Genomic DNA, 26,384 nt, shown 5'->3' on the forward strand with positions numbered 1-26,384 from the left:
CGGCTCTAAGACAGCAACGCCCATCGCCAGCTGGAGTTGCGAAGGTGTTGCTTTCCCTGGCTCGCCCCCCTATTGCCCGAATAAGTTTGCAGCATTCGTAGTTCTTGCTGTTGGCAACGATCTGACGAAGATTATGGCTGAATACGTGCGAGGAGCTCCTGAAGTAGCAGTGATTCGAATGTGTAATCCTCCGCTCAATGCAATCAGGTAACAGTGGGGAAAGACTGGAAAAGTTACCAGCTTAGTCCCATGCCTGTTTAGACGGAAGCGATTAATCCTGTCCATGAAGAGGTCTCGAGAAAGTGAAAGCTTGCACACACTTTTGGGTTAATTTTATGGGACTTAATAAAGTAAGACCCAGCTGTGATTTGGGATGGATTTTCAGTGTTTTCCTCAATGAACCAATGTGCCATTGAATTTGCTAGCAGTGTGCAAAGGAAATATTGTCCAGGTGACTAGTACTCTTGCAATTTGGATTCAGGTAGATCTATTCCGTGAAAAATGCATAGGAACCATCTTTAGTGCTTGTCTATTATCTTTGTGTTAAGTTTCTTCCAGTCAAGCTTGGTTCCTGGTGTTTACATTGACACAGCAGTGTAATTTACTTGGCCACAGTGCAGAAATGTTTGCTTCTTCTAACCTATAGCCCAGATATTTTTTTGTTTTGTTTTGGACTAACATCCAAAGACTAATCATTCAAGCTGTGCTGCACACTGGATTTGAGAAGGAAAAACGTACTGAGGGGCAAGCCTGTCAGTAAATTCTTAAATCAAGTCTGTGTTTTTCCCTGAAGAACTTACAAGAAGTCTACAAAAACAAAGGCCAAAATAAGACCATGGGAGAAAACATCAAAGCTTCACACCCTATACAGCGATCACATGGGCTTCCTATTTCCATAATAGCAAAACTGATGTTTAACTAAGTCAAGAGTTGGGCAATATGGAAATTCATTGTTGCACAGTGAGTTTGAGCTTGAAATAGGGCATCAACAACATTGAAAACAGTATATATTATGGCCCACCTACTTAAGATTCTTCAACCCAATATGAGAATACAGCCAATGTGAGCCAATTTAGATGCCAAGAAAAAAAAATAGTTTATTTCAAGTAAATTAATTATTAATCAGCTAATCATCAAAAACTGAACCCTAACTAGACTAGGACAGCAATTATTCCATGGATTTTACCTGTGAATATGTAAAAAGGGTGCTGATCTCCAACAGCTCCTATCTAGAAGTTATAATTCTTTTTTAATCCTGTACCTATTCAACTGCCTTTTATTTTATCTCATTTTTTTTCCTGAAATTTGTTTCTTAAAATGTTATTAGGATTAGAGATTAGTGCTGTTATTACTTAGTGCTCAGTCACTTCCCAAAGTTTTATGGAATATACATGGATAGGCAGTTACTTTGGTGCTACCACACATAAGATTACAGATACAAAAATGAATTTCTATTTTGCCCAGTTCCAACGAATTTATCTACTGTTGATATTCTACTTCTTAAGTAGCAAAAACAATAAACTCAATTCATTGGTATAGACTAAATATAAATTTTAAAAAGGAGAATATTGCCTGTATTGCGCTTTCAATTTTTTCTTGATAAAGTAATATGTGGAAAATAACTATATTTTAAAATTAGGTAATTTATATAATTTCCGCTTTCAGAATAAACAGTATTGATGGTACAAAATGGTTATGCAGGGGAAAAAATCTATCATGGAAAGAGTTATGGTTAATATTTAAACCTTGGTGTTTTTAGACTTTGAATTCTATTCAGCTGACTCAGAGCAGTAATCCCATTATGAAATGCTCAGTTACGATGTGCTTTTATTTTTAATTAATTAACTTAATTTAATTTAATTAATTTTAGTTAATTACCTATTGGTCTGGAGTCAGATGACATACATAGCATATTAAAGCTTGTCAAAGTTTCATAATCAATAGCTGATATCCCAGTCATCTTTACAGTAATTGGCCTTTTGCTTTTGCTTTGCTTTTTTAAAGATTATAAAATAATTAAATGAAGTTGGTATCAAACTTACTGTGGACAGGATGAAAATTGAATTCCAGTTTTAGTTTCCAGGGCCCTGAAAAAAAGGCATGAATAATAAATTAACCAATAATAAATTATAGTTTAGGAATCCTACATACTACAGTTTAATTGATGATGTGGATTGCATACTTGCAGTGACCCACAAACAGGTCTAGTAATATATTGTTTCTTCTATGTTCATATTTCTCCATCCTGTCCTTACCCTATGTATAAATCTGTCTTAAATTATCCTTAAGTGTACCTGTATTAAAATAGGGTTTTCTCCCTTATTTCAATACCATCCAATGCAATTTTGAGTTTTGTTAAATTTTCTTATGGAAGTCAGGTGACTGCAGTGAATTAAAATACAATAAAGACATAGGAATCACAAATGCAGACAGCTAATAAAATATGCTGATGCAGTTTTCTGCCAACTCAAATGGCACAAACTAGGCAGTGAAAAAGGTATTGCAACATGTGTGAACAATACCTTTCATGCATCAAATGCCTGGATTATGAGGTTACCTTCAGTTTCCATTAATCCTGGAAATGAGAGAAAAATTCATTCAATTCTTTCACTTAATATATGATAAATTCTTGCTAGTGTTATAGCTACCTCTAGTGGCAATTTTAATCTTCTCAATCTTCATGTATTAACAGTGTGTCAGAATTATGAATTATTTAAAAACACAATTTTTAGCAAAAGGCAAAGAGAAGTCTGAGCCACTCAGGACCTTATCAGAATGTAGGGATAGGTCTGAAACAAAGGCAAGGAGAGATAAATAAAAATTGTTATAATTTTTGATGTTGCAATATATATCAAAGAATACATTGCAGTAGTTCTTGAAGTGAAGTAAATAGAAAATGACATAATAATAATAATAATAATAATAATAATAATAATAATAATAATAATAATAATAATAATTTTATTTCTATACCGCCCTTCTCCCGAAGGACTCAGGGCGGTGTACAGCCTATTTAAAAACACAGAAACAAAACAACAATTAAAATTTAAAATCATTAAATAATTAGGCTCCAATTAAAATCCCAGAAATTTAAAATACCCCAATTTAAAATGTTATGTTAATAGCCCGGCCTGGTGGAACAACAGGGTCTTCAGAGCGCAGCGAAACACCCGGAGGTCGGAGATCTTACGTATTTCCGGGGGCAGTTCATTCCACAGGGCTGGGGCTCCCACAAAGAAGGCCCTCCCCCTGGGTGTCGCCAGCCGACATAACTTGGCCGATGGCACCCTGAGAAGACCCTCTCTGTGGGAGCAGACTGGTCGGTGGGAGGCTATTGGTGGCAGAAGTCGGTCTCGAAGGTACCCGGGTCCTATGCCATGGAGCGCTTTAAAGGTGGTAACATAGATATTACAATAATTCTAACAGTTGAAAATAAATATATTATTACCATATTATGATGATCAGTGTAAGAGGCCGTTGTATAGATAGTGTATATGAAGCTCATCATTAACCCAAGATTTAAGCTATACATTAGATCTACATTTCAAAAATCTGGATGACCACTAAATGGCAGCAATAAATTATTGTTTGCTTTATTCGTTTGATGAAGTCTAGTTGTCCAGATTTGTTTTAACCTAGACAAATTAAGTCATTTTAAAGAGTTGTCAAACTATGGTATTACATTTGAATGAATCTGTTTATGAACATTGATTAACCTTTCAAGCAGATTATTGTTGCTGAAGTAATTCCCCAAGTTTTTGTCTTGTATCTCAGTCTATTTCAACTATTACTTGAAGAATTCTTTCTTTTATATTGACACTCAGGTAGGTGTATCTTTTTTCTTACATTGTAAATAATTGATTTATTTTAGTGATGTGACATTACGGGCTTTAAAAGAAAAAGTAAAACATGCAAATGTTGACCCCACTGCGAAAGCTGTTGTGATTTGTGGGGCAAATGGGAAATTCAGTGCAGGTAAGAACTTTTCACTCAATTCAGTTTTTTGTTATAATTGCTGAGCAATGTTCAAGGTCATACACATTAGAGACAATACAAACAATGATAAAGAATTCAAATAATGGAATCTTAATTCTATTTGACACCCATCAGGCCTGAAAACAAAATTTTATAACTTGTCATGTCTGCAATTAAATAGGTTAGGGTAAATCATCCAAACAACTATGGATTCTGCAAATTGCACAATGTTACAAAGTATTACTGAAGTTTTCAAAAGAAATAATTTAGGAGGGCAGGAGCCAGTGTTTCTATTTCATTTATTCTAGCATCATATATTTCTTCAAAAACTGTTGAGGAAGGATTTTGAAAGATTCCAAGAAATTCTGTATCATATTTTGATTCCAAATATGTTACTGCCTATAGCTTAAATGTCCTAGTTCCAATAATTGCATTTGTTGAAATTCTATTATAATCAACTTTGTATTGCTATACATTTTTCTTTGGCTTGGTGCTGTTTTTGCTTCATGATATCCTATCCTCAAAAGCATTTGAAATATTCTCCCACCAAAACCATGGCTTGCCGATTGGCTCCAATGTGGACTAGTGTGATGCTCACTCTCACAGTATAAAATGTGCTGCCTTACATAGTCTCCATCTTCTTAGTGTTCATTTTTATAATAAATGGTTGAACAAAAAGACCAGAATATCTTTCCACCGGCAACCAACAATCATCATTGTCATACTTCAGTCTCAAGAGACTATGGTATCGTGCTCTGGAAAGAGGTCCTAAAACAGCATCTAGTATGACTAAAAGGGCCAATTCGAGTGGCAGTCCTTTTCACACTGAGGATAGATACATTCTGTCCCCTGCCCAGCCCCCAGATTTTGCTGGTTCCGAGACTGCCTCTTTGCCTCAGCCTGCCAAACAAGTGTCTCTTCGAATTGGAGAAGGCCATGCTGTGTCTTTAGCCTCCAAGCTGAATGATCGGAGGTCAAGGTTTCCCAGTTGTTAATGTCCATTCCCAGGGCCTTTAGGTCCCTCTTGCAGATATCCTTATATCGCAGCTGTGGTCTCCCTCTGAGGCGCTTTCCCTGCACTAATTCTCCATACAGGAGATCTTTCGGAATCCGACCATCAGCCATTCTCATGACATGCCCCAGCCAGCATAGACGTCACTGTTTCAATAGTGTATACATGTAGAAATTCCAGCACACTCCAAGACTGCGCTATTTGGAACTTTGTCCTGCCAGGTAATGCCAAGAATTCGTCGGAGACAGTGCATATGAAAGGTGTTCAACTTTCTCTCCTGTTGTGCGTAAAGGGTCCAAGACTCATTGCAGTACAAGAGTGTGCTCAGGACACAGGCTCTATAGACCTGGAAGGTAGGAAAGGAACCAACAATCAGATGAACGTAAATTAACATCAAGATTAACACATGACCAACAGTCCAGAAGTAAACAATTCCCCACTCAAGGAACTGCCAAACAAGCTAACAGTAAACAGCCCAACCAATAAGATTATGATTTATAGACTAGGTCTGTGATGGCAAATCTGTGGCATGCGTCCCCAAAGTGGCACACAAAGCCATGTCACCTGGCACACGTGGCCTTGCCTGTTTGCCTTCCCGGTTTCTAGCGCTCATGCGTGGGCGACTATCAGCTGTCCTTCACACGCGCAGCAGTGCCGAAAACCACTGTGTGCATGCGCAGCGGCCAGCTAATTGTCGGGTGTGCATGTGCCCCAGAACCAGAAATTTGGCTTTTCCGGAGCGCAGTCCCAATAAGAGCAAGCGCGCACATGCAATGTTTCCACGCAACCTTTTCAGCACACAGTGCCAAAAAGGTTCGCCATCACTGGACTAGGTCATGCTCCAATGATTCAGAATCTCATATTCCTGAGCACTTAGTTGAATTTTTTTAATTCATATATTTACACATTTCCATTTTCTTCTCTGCTTTACATTTACATTGGACAATAGTATCCTCTGTGGTTATAGATGAACGGCATTAAATATTTCAGTCTGTTTCCCTTCAGAAAAAAGAGTTGGGAAGTGTGGTTCATTCCACTCATAATTTCTTCATTCAACTGCTCCACATCTGCACCTCTACCCCAATGTAGTGGATGAGAGTTTACGTTTGATCTCTTATTTATTTATTCTTGTAGAATTTATATCTCTCTTCTCTTTTATTTTTTAAAAAATCTTGTTAAACATTATTTTGCAACCTTATACATAGTTATTTTGGATTTTCTTTGTTCAGTAAGTACATTCATAAATTTATTGGGTAAAAATGTTGATTAACTGGACAAGATCCCCAAAGCAAGAATTACATAGATTTCAGTATGGTATTCTAATGTCAGTCTCTGGAAATTATCAGAATTTCTTAGCCACATTTATCATGAGTAATTTAAGGCAACATCTCTTTCAATTACTCAAAATCCTTCTCAGATTTCTTCTTACCTTGGCTGAGTTGCTGTCTACAAAAAGCTCACCCTTTATTTCCTCATTTGAAGTCAAATTTCACTTCCGTTCTCAGACTTCCCACATTCTTTCTCAAAGTCCTGCTTTTTCGCACTGCAAAAAATGATATATATTGTACAGTGCTGAGGTTATTTTTTATCTTTGATTTGATCTGAGTTGTAGAGAATTTAACTTATTGTGCAAATATGACAAAATCTTTTCTCCCCTCTAGGGCTATTTCTGCCTAGTATTTTCCCATAAGCTTCTCTTAGATTTGAGAGATACCCAGATAGGGCATAAAAAGAGGGGTGGACAAATCATTCAAGAGAATAAAAAAAAAAATCCTGCAATGAGACTTACACCATTAGTGTTATCCTGCCCCACTTGTAGATTCTCCAAAGTACCTGAGGGCAGGACACAAAGAAGAAGGAATCAAGCTATTCTCTCTGCTTCAACTAGAAGATTATGAGAAATCTGTCATGATAGCTATTATGGTATAATGGTTTTATCTACCCTCAAAAGGTTCCAGGAAGTAATTTTATATACATAGATACACATAGATTGTAGAATCTAAATGCTTATGGAGATTCTCGGTCATCCAGGTCATAGCTGTCCCAAAGGTGCTTTTTTAAGAGGCAACCGGACTTTCTTGTTTTTCTTTTAATTCAAAGAAATATTCAAATAAAAACAAAAAAGTCCAGTTGCTGCTTGAAAAAGCACCTTTGGGACATTGTAGAATCTACTTAGCATTCCTCAGCCAGCAGGAAGCTTCCTTCAGGATAATCTGAAGGGAGGTAATAGAATAGAATAGAATAGAATAGAATAGAATAGAATAGAATAGAATAGAATAGAATAGAATAGAATAGAATAGAATAGAATAGAATAGAATAACAGAGTTGGAAGAGACCTTGGAGGTCTTCTAGTCCAAACCGCTGCTTGGCCAGGAAACCCAGTACCATTTCAGACAAATGGTTGTCCAATCTCTTCTTTAAAACTTCCAGTGTTGAAGCATTCACAACTTCTGAGGCAAGTTGTTCCACTGATTAATTGTTCTAACTGTCAGGAAATCTCTTCTTAGTTCTAGGTTGCTTCTCTCCTTGATTAGTTTCCATCAATTGCTTCTTGTCCTGCCCTCAGGTACTTTGGAGAATAGCTTGATTCCTTCTTCTTTGTGGCAGCCCCTGAGATATCGGAACATTGCTATCATGTCACCCCCTGGCCCTTCTTTTCATTAATTTTGAGCAATTTTCTCTCAATGAACCCCAATCTTTTCTTGAGCACTTTACTCTCTCCTCAAATTTTCATAGCAGATTTATGGGAAATATGAAATACTTGCAAGCAGGAAAAAATGTTGAAAAATGTTGCTGCTTGCATTCCATTGGTTTTTATAAGCAGAGAGTCTAGTACTAATCAGAATCTTATATTAAATCAAAATTACCTTTCCTATTTGAACTATGTAAATCTTCAATACATTTTGGTTCTATGTTAATTAGCACAAGGCTTTAATGGGGTGGTTACTTGAAGCAATCATGGATTCTCAGAATTTTGTTCACTTTTTTAAGGTGCTGATATCAAAGGATTTTCTGTTGGTATTCAAAAAGATACAGTGAGTATGGAGTCTGTAGTTGCTCTTATAGAGAAGAGTGAAAAACCATTTGTGGCTGCTATTGAAGACATAGCTTTCGGAGGAGGCCTGGAGTTGGCACTGGGCTGTCATTATAGGATTGCGAACATGAAGGTAAATTGTCTTTAAAGTATCATTTTCAGCCTATATATCACCTAGAGCCCCCTGATGTCTATGTATTTTTCCCAACCAAGAACCTATGAATTATAAAATGTTCTATTAAAAATTGAAAGATATCAATCCCAGAAAACAACATGAAGAAACAGAAGATTATGGACACTTGAGATGGGAATGATGACATGTGTATCATATTTCCTGTTGCAATTTATTGTGGTATTTGCACGATTATGCCATTTGTGCATGGTATCATTGTGGTTTACTGTGGATGCTATTTCAGTGACATTAATAATTCCAATTGAATCAAAAAAGATCTTATAAAATGAATAATATGTAATCAAGGCAATGGATACTTATTATAGAACTATACAGCCCTAATTTAGCAACTGCCTCATTTAACTACCATTTGCAGTTACAATAGTGCTGAAAAAGTACTTTACTTATTGTTATATATAATAATACCTGTAGCAGCATGACTTTTGTACGCTCAGCATTGGAAGAGCCTATGGTACCAGCAATAGAGGAATAGTTAATAAAGTTGACGGAGCTGGAATTACTGAAGAAATTGATCTAGAGTTCTAAGTCTTTTGTGGAAATTTTGCAGGCAATGGAGAAAAACCAAATTTTGACATATGGATTTGATGATTATTAACATTTTAAAAGGAGAAAATATTTTTTCATTCTTTGAATATAGTTGTGTTTTCTTTTCTTTTTATTTATACTTTTTCACACTTCTATCTCTATTCTCTTTTTATTCTTTATCATTTCTTTCTATAGTTAGTTTAAGTTATTTTTTTATGTTTATGCTTTGTAAAATTTAGTAGAATTATTTTACAGAGGGAACCCACTTAAATATGTAAGATTGTGTTACTGATCCAGAAATCAATGGCTTGCGTGATGATACACCAACCTTAAATATAATTTTAAATTTAGAAAAGGAATAGAGAATCCAGGCTTTTGAAATACAACTTTTCCCCAGATTAGTTGATCTTTTCCAACATTACACATATATATCCCCATATAGGCTTATATAGAGTAGTTTAAAAAAAAGTTAGAGGAAAATATGCTATGTGTTCTATATATTGTAAATATTTACAAATATTTCATCCTCACTTCAGGCTCAAGTTGGTTTTCCAGAAGTCACAATAGGTTTACTTCCTGGAGCCGGTGGGACTCAACGGCTTCCACGATTGATCGGGGTTCCAGCTGCACTTGATATGATAGTCACAGGTAAATTCTTTCATCTGTGAATACACATATGTCGTGTGCAAATAATATATGTTTTTATTTAATACCGAATATGCCTTCCAGAAATATAGGATAGCATGACTACAGTAAAAACATGCTTTACACTTTCTGGGTTTATTAGATTCATCATCTAAAATGTTAGCTAACAAATCTTAGGTGTCAGCTAGAAAAGATCTGATAAATTAGCAGCACTTTAGATGGATGTTTCACTAAGCTGTGCACCTGAAAATGAGTGTGTTGATAGAAGAAATTCAGCTTGCTTTTAAGAATATTAATTTTACATACAACCCTACAGAGAAGACTGGAAAATATACAGTATTTTTGGGAGTTCTGTTATTCCAAATTAGGTTTGGCTTTCAGCTTTATTTTGAAGGAGACCGTGCTTCTCATGCAAATACATGATTTCTGAATGTTTCTAGATTTAGCACTGTTCTGTCACATCATTGCTGTATTCATTGCCAGACTTATTATGTAGTCAACATTCACAAAGGCAAGGTGAAGCAGTGAATTTCTTGGATATTATTTTTAAATTTTTGGTACTGCTTTGGCCTTATATTGATTATAATAATATTTTATTTTTAAAAATTCAATATTTATTTAATAGTTTATATTAAAAAGTTGTTACCCATGACAGCTTATTTGTGCCAAACTTAAGACCACCAGTTTTGTGATCTGAAGTTCAGTGTCATGTTAAATAGCTATGAACAATCAAAGAGCCACATAGTTGATCACTGAAAACCTAGGCCAGAGCCAATTACCATTTTATAGGGTTCTGTTTGATTTTTCTGTCACCTGAACCCTGCTCATTTGTTAGTTATCAATTCTAATGTTTCAGCACAGAAGCCCAATAATGAGCTGACAAGCATCCTTATTCTCTAGCTGGCTGCTGTGCTATAGAAGATACCTGTAGAATACATGGCCCACTTGTGCCTTACAGTTTAGTAAGCAGTACTGCCTTGGTGACCCCTTTCTGCTAATGATATTAGTGGATTTTCCGTTCTGTTATTTTAGCATACTGTTCTAACACCTGATTGAGAATCAAAAATTTACCAATTTTGTCTAGTGCTGGGGTTTCCAAAATTGTCAAATTTAAGGGTTGTGGACTTCAGATCCCAAAATTTCCCATGGCTGACTGACTGGAGTTGAATTACACATGTCTTAAAATTGGCAAGTTTGGAGACCCCTGGTCTAAGCTCAAAATAGTCTACCAATACCATACCTTGAAACTCCCAAGGAGCAGGTGGAATTTAAGTGAACCCTAAATGAAAAAGTAATATTTCTTTTTGTTAGGTAAATATGTGCCAGCTACTGAAGCACTGAAACTGGGGATCTTAGATGAGATTGTTGAAGAAAATCCAATTGAAGCAGCTATAAAGTTAGCACGAAGAATATCAGGTAAGAACATTCAGTTGTACTGGGCAAAATGTAATACAACAAATTCCCAAAAGAAAATATCAACCAGTGGAAAGAATTGTTTAGCTGATGTTACTATGTTACCGGTTCTCTGAACCACCCGCCACTTTGCCTCTTTCTGCTGCGTTTTTTGAACACCCATCCACAAAACTTCCTTTTGTTTTTGTTTTTAAAAGGGGGTTTTCTCTCTAGTATCCTTATAAGTTGTGATGTTATATACCGTATTTTCCGGCGTATAAGACGACTGGGCGTATAAGATGACCCCCGACTTTTCCTGTTAAAATATAGGGTTTGGGCTATACTTGCTGAATAAGACTACCCCTCTTCCAATGCACACCAAATAAAAATTAAAAAACATCAACTGGCTCACCCACAATGTAAAAGCAGCTAGGCTAGACCCAAAATGGCCCCTGCAACAAGCAGGAACCTCACACAGCCACAAAAAGCCCAAAAAACCAACTTTCACACTTTACACACACAAAATTCCACATACAGCTTTGTGAGATTTTGTGTGTTTGTGTAGTTAGAGTGAAACACTACAGAAGCACATTAAATCTCAGAAAGCTGCACAAATATTATTTTATTTTATTTTATTTTATTTTTATTTTTATATGAAAGCTAAATTTAAAACTTCCTAAACTTTAAATGGCTAGGTCTAAAAAAGAACAACTAAAAAAAACCCCAAAATTAATTATTTTTTTTAAAGCTCCCAAAGGGGAAAAAAACTTACCCAATAGAACAGGGGTCTCCAACCTTGGCAACTTTAAGACTTGTAGACTTCAACTCCCAGAATTCCTCAGCCAGCTTTGCTTTGCTGGCTGAGGAATTCTGGGAGTTGAAGTCCAGAACTCCCTGCCTGCTTGATGGCAGGCAGGGAGTTGCTTGCTGATGGAATGGATTCAGGCAAGCGAAGCAAGGCAAGCGTTGCGACTAGCAGCTAAGGTAAGCAAGCTGGAGGGGGAAAACTTTTTTTCTTTTACATGGCTCTGGCGATCCAAGCTGAGTTGCCTGATTAGCAGGCAACTCAGCTGGGATCGTCAGAGCTTGGATTGCCAGAGCCATTTAAGGCTCGTCAGAGCCTTTTGGGCTGGTCTGCCGGGTTACAGGAGAATGACACCCGGCGTATAAGACGACCCCCAACTTTTGAGAAGATTTTCATGTGTTAAAAAGTCATCTTATACGCTGGAAAATACGGTATTTGTCTTCTACTTATTAGTCTCTTTTCCTCTTTGTTCCTAACTTCTTGCTTCTCATTTTTATACTCCCCTTCCCCTGCTTTTTCTAGTTTCTCATCTACTTCTTGAATATCATGTTCCTCTTTTTCCCCCAATCGTTGAATAGCTTCTACATTCATTTCTGTATCTTTAAACAATTCCTTTGTCTGGGAATACCGATCTGGGGCATACTGGTAGCAACCCACCACTGGTCTCCTGGTTCTCGCCGCAGTTGCAACTGGAAGTCCCCAAACTTACTTGTATTTATAGTTATATATACAGGTGGTCCTCAGTTTACAACCATTCGATTAGTGACAATCTACTTATTAGTCTCTTTTCCTCTTTGTTCCTAACTTCTTGCTTCTCATTTTTATACTCCCCTTCCCCTGCTTTTTCTAGTTTCTCATCTACTTCTTGAATATCATGTTCCTCTTTTTCCCCCAATCGTTGAATAGCTTCTACATTCATTTCTGTATCTTTAAACAATTCCTTTGTCTGGGAATACCGATCTGGGGCATACTGGTAGCAACCCACCACTGGTCTCCTGGTTCTCGCCGCAGTTGCAACTGGAAGTCCCCAAACTTACTTGTATTTATAGTTATATATACAGGTGGTCCTCAGTTTACAACCATTCGATTAGTGACAATTTGAAGTTACAATGGCACTTAAAAAGTGATTTATCACTGTTTTTCACACAACTGTTGCAGCAACCGAATAATCGTGTGATAAAAATTTGGACCCTTGGCAACCATTTCATATTTATGATGGTTGCAGTGTCTCAAGATCATGTGATCACCTTCTGTGACCTTCTGACAAGCAAAGTCAATGAGAAAGCCAGATTAGTAACAGTTGTGTTACTAATTTAACAACTGCAGTGATTTTCTTAATTTGGCAAGAAAGGTCATAAAATGAGGCAAAACTCACTTAACAGCTGTCTCACTTGGCAACAGAAATTTTGGGCTCCATTGTCGTTGTAAACCGAGGACTATGTGTATTATAAATGTGGAGAGGCATGAGTTTGTAGGATCTTTGCCTAAGTATAAGGCGTTGTACCATTTTTTAAGTCAGGAATGAGCATATTCAGAAGTGGTCAGCCAGATTCCTCCCTAATTCATTGAACTTTGAGAAAGAGGAAGAGATACAGCCCAATCAGACTTGCAAGATTCTATTATTATAGCCAATTTTTTAATAAAAGTAGTTTTAATGTTCTTGTGGAATTGATTCCCTGGTGTTGTGGACATATTGAATGACTAAATTGTATCACTGGTTTAAATGACATAATTATTTTGTAAAACAGAAGCAATCTAATGCACATTTCGTAGAAGTTGAGACACCAAAAGGAACTTAACTTTTGAATAACAAAGCACTGGTTTGGTCAACATGTTTTTCTTAAGTATCAAGAAAAAAAGGTAGACCTAGAAGCTGTCTTTTCCCACATACCCATAAAATTGCCATATTTTTCACTGTTTCTCTGAAGAAGACAATGATTAATGACATATACTTCATATAGTCACATTTAACTTCCACATTTAACCAGTTAGCTTGTAAACACATGGAAGTGATGGTATTATCTATTCTATACCATTTACTGGGTCAGTTTTTTGTGTTTTTTTTTAAATTTGATTTATATGCCGCCCTTCTCTGGAGACTCAGGGCGGCTTACAATGTGTTAAGCAATAGCCTTCATACTTTTGTATATTTATACAAAGTCAGCTTATTGCCCCCACAAACTGGGTCTTCAATTTACCTACCTTAGAAAGGATGGAAGGCTGAGTCAACCTTGAGCCTGGTAAGATTCGAACTTACAGTAATTGCAGACAGCTGGTGTTAATCACAATGCTATCAGTCTGCTGAGCCACCAGGCCAGTTGGCATTTCTTCTCAAAAATACATATTGGGTTGCTCTGGGGATTCACCCAGATGCACGAAAATACAGATTTCTCAAATGCAACTTGCATTTCAGGAAATATTATTTTAATTCAGTTAAATCTATTGTGAACAAACAAAAAATGTTTGACTTGAGTGGATGTTTTGCATGAATTGCTTTTCTCAGCACACTCTGCAGTTTGTCCACATGATGGCACCAAACTTTGACAAATAATGTCGCTTTCTGCAATCATTCTTGGTGTTCAAGGAAGCAATGATGGCAGTTTAAGTTCCAGGAAAGCAACTACTATGCCATTGTTAGATAAAATCTGGATAATGGCTGGCTTCATGTTGATAACTATTGATCTTCTAGGCTTCTTGATAGAAGAGAGAGACTTACAAAAAAAATGTTCCTGTCAGTTTATGAATTCTATTTGTAAACCAAGCCTGGAATGCTTCAAGTCTTACCTCTATTAGCAATATTTCCATAAATGTTTGTGCCATTTTCATTCTATAAAAGCTATTTGCAGATAATTAGCAATCATTTCCAAATCTGCCAGCCATGAAATAGTGAGTAACAGGAACAGAGTACACTGCCTCACCAGAAGCAAGTCCACTCATCCCTACTCCATATGAAAAAATAATAAAATACTATAAATTGCTGGCCCTCACACTATCTCTATCCTTATTTCATCTTGTACCCTTTTGTCTTGCGTACAAAAATAAAATAAAATATGCTCACAGAGATTTCCATAGGAGCAAAGGAAAATGCTTCCAGCTGCCTCTTCTTTTAAAAGAGAGAAATTGCAGAGACAGGGCTTCAGGGCGAGACAAGCATTCCTGATAATGGGGAAAAACAGTTTCAAATGCCCTACAGATGGACCAAAAATAAATCAGTTCAACCGTTAAACACATCTGATATCACAGGGTTACGACAAACTGACACATGGTCTTTATACAGAAATGTACCCACATCTAAGACAGATTTCTAGAAAGGCACATTTTGCTGGCATTAGTTTTACTGTCTTTACCGATGATGCTTTAGGAGTGTGGAAATAGGATTGCCACAGACTACAAAATGGTTACCTGTGATCTATATGGCTTCTACAGATAGGCATAGATTTTAATTTAAATCCCATAAATTCTGTGATTCTCAAATCATATAAACTTTTTTTCTGAACATATTGTTTGAAGTCAGTCTCAAAAACAGGAAAACTCTAGGAAACAAATATTTAACATCTTTCCAGACACACATATCTTTCAGGGATTCGTGTTCTATAGAACATAAGCAAAGTAATACTTTTTTCCAAACCGATACAGGACAATAACTTATTAAATTATTTTAATATTTATTAGCTACGGTTTACATTTCAAGATAATTAAAACTTATGAAGTAGTTTTGTTTACGCTGTTTCCCATTTATTCAAAAGGTAAGTCTCTGCTGAAATAATGTTTTAAAGTTCTCAGCAAACATGAAAGTTACGATTCTTTTAAATTTAAATTGCTACATATTCTGAAGTACTCTTTCTATGAATAATTACCATTAAGTCATTTTTATAATTAAAAATGCTCAGCAACTCTCAGGATTCTTTGAAGAGCAACTTATTTCATAGCTCTAATTCGGGGTTGAAGATAAGGAAAAGTGGTTTAGGGAGGCCAGACGGAGGACTAGATTACTGTACAAATTGAATTCTTTGCATTAATGCTGATCTAAATTGCCAGTGTGCTTAGCAGGAATTATTTGCATTTCCAAATAAATGCACCTGCCATTAGACAGTACAAGTAGTTCTTAATTTACAACCATAAATGAGCCTGAAATTTCAATTATAAGTCTTGCTGGTTGTTAAATGGGTCACTACATGACTGACCTGATTTTACAACATTTTTTTTGGTAAGTGAATATATGGTTGTTAAGAGAATGCCATGGAACGGTAGTTAAACAAACCCATTATTGCAATGGGCATTTTTTGCCAAAAACTGGTAGTAAATGCCAGTTTCTGGCAAATATATATATTTATATGTGTAAAATATATATAAATTTGTGGTCAAGTGACTTCAGGATGCTTCAAACAGCCATAAATCCGGGCCTTTGCCGAGCACCCAAAATGCAGTCACATGACCACGGTGGGGGTGGCCATCAGAACCTTGAATTTGGGTGTAAGTACCTTTTTCGAAGTTTCTGTTGTAACTTCAAATGGTCGCTACAGACTATCTGTATACTGCAGTCCTTTCCCATCTACTTAAAGTAAACTTCACTTCAAGCCATTATCACAACACTGCATGTGCATACTTCACATCACATCACAATAGGTACTACTGTATACAGTGGTATTAAATATATTTAAGAATGGGCAACAGAACATTTACATTATTATTGGTTTTCTTGTACAAAGAAAAAGAAACTGATAAACTGATAAACTAGCCTGTTTTATGAGATGATTTGTTTGCCCTCTCTAGGTCAGCCATTGGGACCTCGCAGACTCTCTCTGAAACAGACTCCCCAACTCCCCAACATGAAAGCTTTTCTATCTGAGGCACTTTTGAAGGTGAAGAAGCAAGCTCCAGGATGCCTCTCACCCGAAATGTGCTTTCGAGCTGTGGAAGCTTCTGTATACTTGCCCTTTGCAGAAGGAATTCGCAAGGAAAAGGAGCTTTTTGTTTTCCTTTTCACTTCAGGCCAGGCTAAAGCATTGCAGTACGCTTTCTTTGCCCAAAGAATTTCAGAAAAATGGATCTTGCCCAATGGGGCCTCCTGGAAGACTGCATCCCCTCAACCAATCCGGAAAGCAGCTGTGATAGGTAAGTTTGTGAACATCTTTGAATTATTCAAAGTTCAATTGTTATTTTTTTGTTGGGGAAAGAAAACATTTTCTGAAGAAAATATGAAGACTATGCAAACACGGCACAGTTACTTTAAGGTACCTAGTTTGCACTTTAAGCACTGCTTAATTTCAATGGAGAAAATGCAGAGCTCCGTTGTTAATTCCTCTTACAGTCAGTTTCCTTTCCCCGGAGATATATCTCAGAAGCTATAGTCTCAAACATAACACCGGTTAGAAGAAAGACCATGATCAGGGGTGAAATGCTACTGGTTCGCACCGGTTCAAGCGAACCGGTAGTAATAAAAGCTACAGGTTTGGGCGAACCGGTAGTAAAAAAATGCTACCGGTTCATCTGAGCTGGTATTTCCGATGATCAGCTGTGCCGCGCAATTTATATTCGCTAGAAAGCAGAAAATTCTGCTTTCTAGTGAATCTAAATCACGCAGCACCACTGTTCCCTCCTCGCTGTTCTAGTTTTATTTATTTATTTATTTATTTATTTATTTATTATTCAAATTTCTATACTGCCCTTCTCCTTTCGGACTCAGGGCGGTGAACAGCCAAAATAAAACATTTATACATAAAGTACGATTAAAAATAGATTTAAAATAATTAAATTTGGCCCATAGTTTAAAATTTATCAATTTAAAATCCATATCAAAATTTAAAATCAACCATAAAATCATAAAATCAAGAGAGACCGGCTAACTGAAAGAGATGAGTTTTTAGGGCCCGACGAAAAGTCTGGAGGTCGGAGATCACTCGTATTTCTGGGGGTAGATTGTTCCAAAGGGTAGGTGCCACCACAGAGAAGGCTCTCCTCCTGGGGGTTGCCAGCCGGCATTGTCTAGCCGACGGCACCCTGAGGAGGCCCTCTCTGTGGGAGCGAACTGGCTGGTGGGAGGCTATTGGTGGCAGAAGGCGGTCCCATAAGTACCCTGGCCCTAAGCCATGGAGCGCTTTAAAGGTGATCACCAACACCTTGAAGCGCACCCGGAAGTCCATCGGAAGCCAATGCAGCTCACGCAGGAGAGGAGTCACATGGGAGCGCCCCGTCGCTCCCATAATCCCCCGCGCAGCCGCATTCTGCACCAGCTGGAGCCTCCGGGTGTACCCCAAGGGGAGCCCCATGTAGAGAGCATTACAATAGTCCAGACGAGAGGTGACGAGTGCTTGAGTGACTGTGCGTAGGGAGTCCCGATCCAAAAAGGGGCGCAACTGGCGTATCAGGCGAACCTGATAAAAAGCTCCCCTGGCCACGGCTGTCATATGCCCTTCTAAAGACAGCCGTGCATCCAGGAGGACGCCCAAGTTGCGGGCCCTTTCCGTGGGGGCCAGTGATTCGCCCCCAATAACCAGCGATGGCGTCAGCTGGCTATACTGGGACGCCGGCAGCCACAGCCACTCGGTCTTGGAAGGGTTGAGTCGAAGCCTGTTTCTCCCCATCCAGACCCGCATGGCCTCCAGGCACTGGGACATCACTTCCAAGGCATCGTTGGGATGGTCTGGGGTGGAGATGTACAGCTGAGTATCATCAGCGTACTGATGGAACTCCACCCCAAAACCACGGATGATCTCACCCAGTGGCTTCACATAAATGTTGAACAGGAGGGGTGAGGGGACCGACCCTTGTGGCACCCCACAAACAAGGTGCCTCGGGGTCAACCGCTGCCCCCCTGTCAACACGGATTGCGACCGGTTGGAGAGATAGGAGGAGAACCACCGCAAAACGGTGCCCCCCACTCCCAGTCCCTACAGCCGGCGCAACATGATACCATGGTCGATGGTATCAAAAGCCGCTGAGAGGTCTAACAGGACCAGGATAGAGGAGTAACCCCTATCCCGAGCCCTCCAGAGATCATCCACCAACGCGACCAATGCCGTTTCCGTGCTGTACCCAGGTCTGAAGCCGGACTGGAGCGGATCCAAATAGTTACCTTCTTAAGCCTCCATTTTCTGCACTGCGCAATAGCGCCTGTGGTGCATCTGCATGTGAAGCACATGTTTGGTGCGCACTGCGCATGTGTGTGTGTGTCGTGCATGTTTGGTGCATACTGCGCATGCGTGCAAAGCATACATTTGAGGCGTATTATGCATGCGTGCACAGTGCACATTTGGCATGCACTGTGCATGTGTGCGCAGCAAACCAGTGGCAAACCTTGGAGGATTTCACCACTGACCTTGATTCTATTTGACTACATAATTATAATTAACTAAAGATAATCAATTGATTCAGTTTTCTGAGATCACATACTAAATAATACACTAAACAAACAGACTTAGTGTATACAATATCCTGGACTACATGTGATTGGTTACTGTAGTGTCCATTGTATCATGCAAATCCAGAATCGGGTTGTAAACAAGTAAATCTTTTCTTTTAAATCTCCCATTGGAAAGGGAGAAAAGGCAGTCAGTGACATACTAAGTACCTTCTGCATTTTATTGCCTTTAAATAAAAAATATCTGTTGATGAAGAATGAATTTTTTTGGTGATATGCAGCAATGAAAGAATTTGTAATTTCTATTACGCAGTTTTGTCACTGCAATAATAGAGATTGTTCTGCTTTCCCTCTTGCCGCCCTGGGTAGATTCTCTCTAGGGGGAATTAGCAAAGAGATTTTCAAAAATTGTTTTCTTCCTTTAATTCACATATTTAATCATTAATCTCAAAATGTTGTGTTGACACTTGCCTTTTAAGAAGTTTTAATTTTCATTGTAATGATCCACTGCTTCCATTTCTCCTTGCCTATCCCCAGGAAGATAATGCACTCATTAATTTTTTATAGAGGCATTAAAATAAAAAAAAAGCCCTCTTTGATGTACTGTACAGTTTCTTCAAAAGCTCTTTGTTGGTCTGCATATTGATTGGTTTATACTCAGTGGGAAATTCTTCCCTAAGTAGCCCAGTCCTTGGTAGTGCCCTCTTTGATTTTAAGAGAGTGACAGTCATGTTATACTTTCACTGTTCTCCCCACTCCTTCCACCCCACAGTCTGACTGCTATATACAAGATGTGATTTGCTGCAGCATGTGCACGCTGAACTCTCTGAAGCTCACCTGAGCAGGAGACAGTCTTGAGGGACCAGTCTTCATCTGTCTTTTTCCCTCTGCAACTTTGCAGCCTTAATTATGCTTCTCTGCATGACTGATATCCCTTTAGCTAAAAAAGTGGCAAATTAAATCTGCTTGCAACCTTGAACCCTTTTAAGTTGCTATGACTTATTGGAGAACTGACATTTGAGTGAAGTATCATGGAGTCTATAACTCAGTACATGTAGAATATCATTATTTTGCTTCATATATGCACACATAATGTGTATGAGACTAATTTCCCTTCACACGCAGAAGGAAGAGTCTTCTTTATGAATTTCATGGAAAGTCACGAATGATGAATATGCAGAAATTACTATCTTAAAGAAGCATAGATACAGGTTCAAACTTTTCCAGGTTACTACATGGAATGAAGCAGAGCTAGTAGATGTCATGGCCCCATCGGAGCCCGGTTCGGAGGAGGAGGTGGTGAAGGAGGAGGAGTTGGAACCAAGCCATCCAATGAGGATGGCATATCTCTCTTGGAATGTTTGGAGAGGCCAGGGGCTAAGGATGATGCTGAGGGAGGGAGTTGACCGAACAGAGAGCTACCTGCCCTCACAGAAACAGGAGAGGATTGGCTTCTGATAAGCAGTGGTGCTGATAGGCAGCAGATTCCCTCTGGTGAGGAACAGCTGCCTCCCCCACTCGATCCAGTGGCACGGAGAGCGGAGAGTAGGCAAGCTCAGAGAAGAGCTGTGAAGCTACTCGGGAGGAGGTCACCCTACTCCTCCTCACAAGGAACACCTGGAATGGATTGATTTAAGGAGACGCTGTGGGGAGTTAGTCTTTGTCAGGAACAATTATTTGTTTTGGCTTACATTCCCCCGGCTTGAACTTGTGTCTTTTGCCTTGCCTTGCCTCAAGGACTGCCTTTTGCCTTGACTTTGCCTTGAAAACTGTCTTTTGTCTTGTACCTTGACTTTGCCTTGAGGACTATAGTTTGCCTCAGGGACTCGCTTAACTGGGTGGATTGGACTTGGGACCCTGGACCTTGCCCTGTGAGCATGCTCCTACTCTATGGACATCCTTTATTATATATGGGCTGTTGTTTGGGGGGACTGAGGGTGGCTGCCTGCAGGGTAGCGTGGGTTGGAGCTTTACCAGTCGTTGGAGGGCCATTTGTTGGAACATTTACTTAGAGCTCTCTAGAGGTCTGCCTTGCCTTGAGGACCTGGGTCGTAACAGTAGAGGGTCTTATATCAAGCTAAGAGCACTTTTACAAAATGTGCCCCTTGTTTAGTGGACTTTATAGTGCGTTGAGTTTGAACACTGAGATAATTTAACAACGCAAACCACGGCTGAGAGACGCACTTGTTGACTGCTGATTTTTTACACTGTCAACTGGTCAGCTGGAAATGCACTAACTGCCTCTTGTTTATTATGTTTTAAAATCTGCAGCAGCAAGAATGACTATGAATCATCTTAAAACTTGTTTCTGAGGAACAAGGAATTTAATACTAATTCTAGGGGACCATGATGTAGACGTATCTAGGAGCTGCTCAGAGTTGTGTTTTAAGAAAGAAGGCCATGCAGATCTTTTAGAATAAATAAATATTGATGTCTAACCATATCTGTAGTCATGTTTGGAAGCCTCTCAGCAAATTATTAACAGAAAATATAGATAAAGAATGTAGATAAACTTTAGTACTTTGACTGAACAATTACAGTTTGAGTATATTTTAGGCCTCCTGAAATGTCCACAATAAGCTTTCTGTAATTACTCAAGAGCATGGATCACTTTGTTTTGATACAAGCCTGATATATTGCTTCAGGCTAATAGAATCAGAAAAGCTTCTGGGACATTGGTAAAATACATTTTGCTAGATTGATTGCTGCATAAGTATTTCCAGTGCTTGGCTACACAACAAATTGATGTTTTGTTGTAATAAGTAAGCATGCAGTAACCTTGTACTAGCTCATAAAACTTTCCATATACCAGATACAAATTTCATTTGCTAGTGCTTAATTTAACCATGTACTAATATTAATATTCGTTAGTAATATTCATTTTTTTAAGAACTGGGATTGGGCTCTTTGATTTGAACTTCTGCATAAATACTTTTCTCAGCATAGAAGTAGGCAAGAAACTGTTTCAAGAAAAAAATACTTTTCTGTCCCCACTAAAGATGAAATTAGATTTAATGTAGAAGATCCATAAAAAGGGGTATCTGTGTGTGCATGTTTTAAAATGTGACAGTTACCATGGAAATCAATGATTCAGGCTGGGATTAAGCTCTGGGGAAACAGGACTCAACCTTTTCTCCATTTATATTTTCCCAATTACAATTCCTCCTCCAGCTATTTAGGGGCCTCTGAGTTTTTGGAAGAAAGACATTCTTCTAAAAGGCCACATGGGTTTTGAAAAAAATGATTTAAGAATCATATTGCTTCTAACCAGCAATAAATGAATGGGCTCAAACCTCACGATTAGCCATGTTGCATTCAAATCATGGTTTGTTGAATGACCCATAAGTACTGGGCTCATCCACTATGTTAAGCAAAACCTAAACAGGTACAGTCTGTTTGTAACCAAATTACAGCAATGGCTGGAAATGACTGTTAACTATATTCACATTTCATATAAATTTATTATATCGTTCATTTAGCATGTTCTGCAAACCCAGCTTTCTGAATTATAATTTGTGGTATATGCTTTGGTGATACTTTTCTTAGTCTCAGGTTGCTCCAGATACCCAGAATTCAGTTCACAGAATTCTCTGCAATGGTGATGCTGGCTGGGAATTTTGGTGTTGATATCTATACATCTGGAACTTGGGAAAGACCAGTTTTAGGTACTCGTGTGAAATAAATCATTCAAACAACAAAGTCTTTGCTAAGAGATGAAGTTCCCTATATGGAAATCCAATGTAGTTAACAAAACCTACTATTTTTTGTGCTTGTCAGTTTTCTTGTCCCCTTGATTTTTTACATTAAAAAAAAACACTTTTAATGTAATGAGAAGGTACACAATGTTTCATAATATAAATTTCTAAGAACCCTAAATCAACTTTCTTAGAAAATAAAACTAATGAGAGACTGAAGTGCAATGCATTATTTAGAACAATGTTCTCCAATCTTTACAACTTGGCAGCCTGGCAGGAGGGAGAGGAGAAGTGGCCTGTGCAAGCAGCAGGTTGGTGTGCTCACACATGTGCGCCAACCTGGCACTCACATGTTGAGCTGCGCATACGCGTGACCAGCCAGCCATTCCATGGCCCAGTAATGGACTATGGCCCGGGGGTTGGAGATGCCTGATTTAGAAGTCTGCTACTTACATCGAAAAAGGACAAAGATAAACAGGATTAATAGAAATGCATATTTTTACTCATGGTTTATAATTGACCATATTGCAATAACTTTATTTTTGAGAAGGTGCAAAACACCCCAAATTGCCATTCTGCTGGTATGCTCAAATATCATCAAAATTCTAATTATATTGCCAATCTAAAAACTTTGGAGATCTTAGAACAATCTGGCTTTTCTTACATGTACAGTATAGTATCAATAGTCTCTCTGCTTTAATATCGGAGTTAACTGAGGAGTGAAAAAAATTGCCTGTGGTATTATGTCAGTTTAATAAACATTGGCCAGAATGTTCTAATAATTCCTTCTTCTTTTTCTCTCTTTCATCCCAAAGGTTTGGGGACAATGGGCCAAGGCATTGTGGTAGCTCTGGTGAAAGCTAAAATTCCAGTTGTGGCTCTGGAGAAGGATAAGAAGCATCTTGAAATAGCAAGAAAAGCTATCAAAGCTTGTTTGGAGCGTGAAACTTTAAGAATGCAACAGAAGGGCAAAACACTGGATATCCATAAAGCTAAATTACTTCACTTCACTCTGGATTTTGGTGCACTAAAAGATGTAGATCTAGTTATTGAGGCTGTGTTTGAGGATATGGTTCTGAAAAAAGAAATATTCTGTAAATTATCTGAAGTCTGCAAGCCAGAAGCCTTTTTGGGCACTAATACTTCTTGCCTGGATATAGATGAGATTGCTTCTATTACTAACCGTCCCCAGCAAGTCATTGGTACTCATTTCTTTTCACCGGCACATGTAATGAAGTTAATAGAGATCATTCATGGACAGCACACATCTCCTACTGCTATTGCTACAATTATGAAAGTGGCCAAAATTATGGGCAAATGTGGTGTTCTAGTAGAAAATTGTTTTGGCTTTGTTGGGAATCGGCTACTCAATTCTTATAATGAACAAACATATTTCCTTTTAGAAGAGGGCAGTACTCCAGAGGAGATGGACAAAATTCTGGAGGAATTTGGTTTCAAACTGGGTCCTTTCAAAGTATCTGATCTGGCTGGACTTGATGTGGGCTGGAAATCTAGAATAGGGCAAGGCCTGACAGGAGCCAACCTACCTCTTGGAACACCTCCCTGCCAACGAGATGGTAAACGTTATAGTCCTCTTCCTGATGTCCTATGTGAGCAGGGGAGATACGGTCAGAAAACTGGAAAGGGCTGGTACCTATATGATAGACCCGGGGGAAAGACAGCAAAGTCTGATCCCTGGCTTCACAATTTTCTTCAAAATTATAGAAATGTCCACAACATTACAACTCGCACCATTACCCAAGAGGAGATCTTGGAGCGTTGTCTGTATTCACTTATCAATGAGGGTTTCCGAATATTATCTGAAGAGATTGCATCTTGCCCAGAAGCCATTGATACCATCTATATCAATGGTTATGGGTGGCCCAGACATAAGGGTGGTCCAATGTTCTATGCTTCTGAGATTGGGCTGCCTAAGATTCTAAGAAAACTGCAAAAGTATGCTGAGGCTAATCCTGACATACCTAAACTACAACCCAGTCCCTTTCTGCAGAAACTCGTCACCCTTGGTAGCCCTCCGTTGAAGAACTGGCCATCACTTGTGAGAGCCCAGCAAAACAAGTTATAATTAATGTTGCTGAAAATCATCATCTTTACATGCAAGTGGGAGGGTTTTATTTTCCTACCTTATTCTAAAAAGTTTTGGGGATGCATGTAAATATTCCCACGGGTCATTTTTAAGCTCTCCTTATTGTTAGACTTGGGGTGCTACTGTTTGCATTGTTTTCCATCATTGTGAAGCCCATGCATCTCAGGGAAGACCCAATGGGAACAATGCCTTTTTAATACTCCTTAGCATTTAATGGAAGCCTAGATGATTGCTTAGATGATTGGGGGAAAGGATACTTGCACCCATGCCATGGCAACCCTTCAGTAAATGGCAGAATATAACCTATGATAAGTTCAATGAAATCCTTTTCTTCTTTGAAATACATTTACAAAGCAAATTGTCTTTCATCAGATGCAATGAGAGCTGATAGGAAAATAAAACATAGAATATTTTTTCTACACACAAGTTATCATTCAGTATAAGCAGGCTGTTTCCTATTCAGATTTTTTTAACTGATTGATTTCAGGCTGTAGACTGAAATACAGGGTGCTATAGAATAATACCACTGTCTTTTCTGATTTCAAAAATGAACCCACACCCTCTCTCTCCAAATGATAAATTGTTGCTAGCAAAGTGCCTTTTATCATACCACTTGCTTGAAAGCACATGCTAGTATTAAGCTGCCCTGTCTCTGAATATACTTGATCAAGCTATTTTACAAGAAGAGAAAAAATAACTTTGATCTGAAAGATGCATACTATTCTGGAAGTAAATACATTCCTGGGCTGAGTATATTCTTTGCTTTTGCTCCATCTCAGTCTCCCAAGCTACTGTTTTTACCAATTGCACCTCTGAATTCTGGGTAAAAAAGTTTAAAAAATCACTGTTAAATCTTTGTATGCTTCCTCTATTAGATTGTAAAACAAGTTTCTCAAACTTGGTACCATCCAAAATGCTATAGCAGGTAAGGTATTGGACTGAAAAGGTCCATGTATGTGTCCTTCCTCAGCTAGGAATCTGCTCTAAACCAGCTGCTATATTTCAGTCCAACCTTTTAGGCTAATTGGAAGAATTGGAGGAGACAGTCCTTATATGTGCTGCTATGATTCCTGAAGAAGACTGAATATTCTGACACATCTGGAAGATACCAGGTTGGGGAAAGCTGTCCTAAAATTCTAAGTAAGATTTGTGAAATTGTATCCAACTTATCAACTTGTTACCTCTTGTTTGGTCATGGAAATAAATATGTGTCTTCCTCAAGTTAATACTCTACAAAAAAAATGATAATTTTCTAACTCCCTGATTTCTGAATATCTGAAGAGAGTTAGCTTGGAGAAGGCTGCTACAAGTATATTATTGGTTCTAGAATATGCAGTACAAGGGACGATATAAAAAATGTGATAAAAAGAATAATTCTGTGTGACATAGAAGAAAACAATATTTATTGTTTAATTAATAATGGCAAGGCCTCAAAATGTATAAAGTTATTTTCCCCAAACTTGCTATTTTTAGAATCTAGGAAATTAAAATTAAGTGCTGATATCCAGAACCAGAACCACCTTCTTAACTGAAACATTTTATTAACCCTCTTGTGTTTTGCTGTAATGTCCCTTTCCCCCCAAATGTTGTAGAGAGAAATTAGCCATGGAGCTAATCCTCACTAATCCTCACATCCCATTT

The 26,384-nt window shown here is 38.2% G+C and overlaps 1 protein-coding gene across 2 annotated transcripts in view; it reads left to right on the forward strand.

Moving 5' to 3' along the window:
• Nucleotides 1-82: 82 nt before the first annotated feature.
• Nucleotides 83-26,384, forward strand: part of EHHADH (enoyl-CoA hydratase and 3-hydroxyacyl CoA dehydrogenase) — a 31,859-nt gene continuing 5,557 nt past the window's right edge. Inside the window, exons 1-7 of one of the 2 annotated variants that reach the window (XR_011600513.1) lie at nucleotides 83-207; nucleotides 3,872-3,975; nucleotides 7,979-8,154; nucleotides 9,276-9,387; nucleotides 10,696-10,800; nucleotides 16,355-16,696; nucleotides 23,452-25,883. Coding sequence is in view for 1 of the 2 variants with exons in the window: in XM_070945957.1 (XP_070802058.1) it covers nucleotides 134-207; nucleotides 3,872-3,975; nucleotides 7,979-8,154; nucleotides 9,276-9,387; nucleotides 10,696-10,800; nucleotides 16,355-16,696; nucleotides 23,452-24,722 (2,184 nt within the window). In the remaining variant the exon portion in view is untranslated. Of the gene's footprint in view, nucleotides 208-3,871; nucleotides 3,976-7,978; nucleotides 8,155-9,275; nucleotides 9,388-10,695; nucleotides 10,801-16,354; nucleotides 16,697-23,451; nucleotides 26,166-26,384 lie in introns of those variants that run through there. The other variant, XM_070945957.1, reaches the window with a different exon arrangement.

Source organism: Pituophis catenifer, unplaced genomic scaffold (assembly GCF_029215685.1).
Source record: "Pituophis catenifer annectens isolate HBS135680 unplaced genomic scaffold, rPitCat1.0.hap2 SCAF_6, whole genome shotgun sequence".
NCBI classification, from domain to species: Eukaryota; Metazoa; Chordata; class Lepidosauria; order Squamata; family Colubridae; genus Pituophis; species Pituophis catenifer.